The sequence below is a fragment of the Charadrius vociferus genome, unplaced genomic scaffold, assembly GCF_000708025.1.
Source record: "Charadrius vociferus isolate BGI_N301 unplaced genomic scaffold, ASM70802v2 scaffold2491, whole genome shotgun sequence".
NCBI classification, from domain to species: domain Eukaryota; kingdom Metazoa; phylum Chordata; class Aves; order Charadriiformes; family Charadriidae; genus Charadrius; species Charadrius vociferus.
In genome coordinates, this window is record NW_009646978.1 from 9,223 (window position 1) to 10,600 (window position 1,378).

The 1,378-nt window shown below is 64.6% G+C and overlaps 1 protein-coding gene across 1 annotated transcript in view; it reads right to left on the reverse strand.

The window, feature by feature from the left end:
* Positions 1-1,001: 1,001 nt before the first annotated feature.
* The window catches only part of PNPO (pyridoxamine 5'-phosphate oxidase), a gene marked incomplete at its 5' end in the record, with an annotated part of 544 nt that continues 167 nt past the window's right edge, over positions 1,002-1,378 (reverse strand). Inside the window, 2 exons of the mRNA XM_009895395.1 lie at positions 1,002-1,167; positions 1,242-1,314. Of these exons, the coding sequence (XP_009893697.1) occupies positions 1,002-1,167; positions 1,242-1,314 (239 nt within the window). The remainder of the gene's footprint in view (positions 1,168-1,241; positions 1,315-1,378) is intronic.

The window sequence follows — 1,378 nt, forward strand, 5'->3', positions numbered from 1 at the left end:
CCCGCCGCCGCCCACCGCAGGGCTTCACCCAACACGGCACAACCGGGAACCCACCGGGGGGATCCCCAACCGCGGCAAACCGCCCCCCCCGGGGCCACGATCCTGCCCCAAAAGCCAGCAACCGGGAGAGCAAACGCAGAGCCAGGGAAGGCGAAGGTTATCAGATCCTGGTTTCACTGGGAGGCAGCCCAGTACAGCGAGGGCTGCCAGCACCCTCTGCCCGGACCCCCTCCCTGCGCTGAGCTCCGTCTTCCACGGAGCACAGCCCGGCCCCGCGCGGGTAAATATTAACCCAAACCCACTGTACGGCTCCGTGCCGATCGGGATTTATTTTTTCCAAGCTCAGACACACAACTGCCGGGGGGGGACAGGGACGGGAAGCAGCGCCAGCTCAGCCCTCCCCTCCCCAAACAAGCAGGCAGAGGGTCGGGGTCCCACAGCCACGGGGAGATGGGGCGCACTGGTGGCAACACACACAGCCAGCCACGAACACCGGCGACACGGTGGTGACAGTAAAGCTGCAATTAAATAAGTTAATTGCACAGACCGGTGACGTTAAAAGCCGCAATTCAATGTTATTGCACAGATGGAGCACATTGCACGGTTCCAGCTAACACACGAGGTACGAGCGGTGGCAGCGGCAGGGCACGGGCAGGGGGTTCGCTGGGGTCTTTCTTGGTCCCTCCATAATCATTAACGTGATTAATTAACCGCCAGCGGCCCTGGGAGCGGTTGCTCCCCGTGTGCTGGCAAGGGGAAGCGGGGTTCTCTGGGACCCACCTGTGGGTCTCGCCTGCCCCAGGGAGAAGCGAAGGGAGATGAAGGTCTCTGGGGCTGGACCAGAGCCCCCCACCAGCACCCCCGGAGCTCCGCATGCATCTCCTGGGGGAGGGCAGAGCGAGGCCAGCCCTGTTCCCCAGGGCACAACGGGGGACAGGCAGGCAGGTTTGGCATAGGTGATGCTCCCGATCGGGTGAACGCGGCCGGAGACGCCGACAGCCTCATGGGGCGAAGCGTTCGAAGACCCATTCGCCCTCTCCCCGGTGCGTCATGTCTCCCAGGGCGGCCGAGCCATCCCGCAGGCGTCGGAAGACGATGCGGTCGTGCAGGCGGTTGGTTTGGCCCTGCCAGAACTCCACGACGTCTGGCTGCAGGATGTAGCCCCCCCTGGCAGAGAAACACAGGGCTTTAGGGGGGCCCCACCAGCGGGCAGTGCCCTGCCCGCAGCCCCCACGACTCACCAGTACACCGGCTTCGGCACCGTCGTCTCCCTGTACCGCTCCTCCAGCTCCGCGTTCTTCTTCCTTAAATACTGCGGGCAAGGGGAAGGCGGTGAACACAAGAGTGGCTGGGGGGGGCACGGTTGTCCCCGCCATGC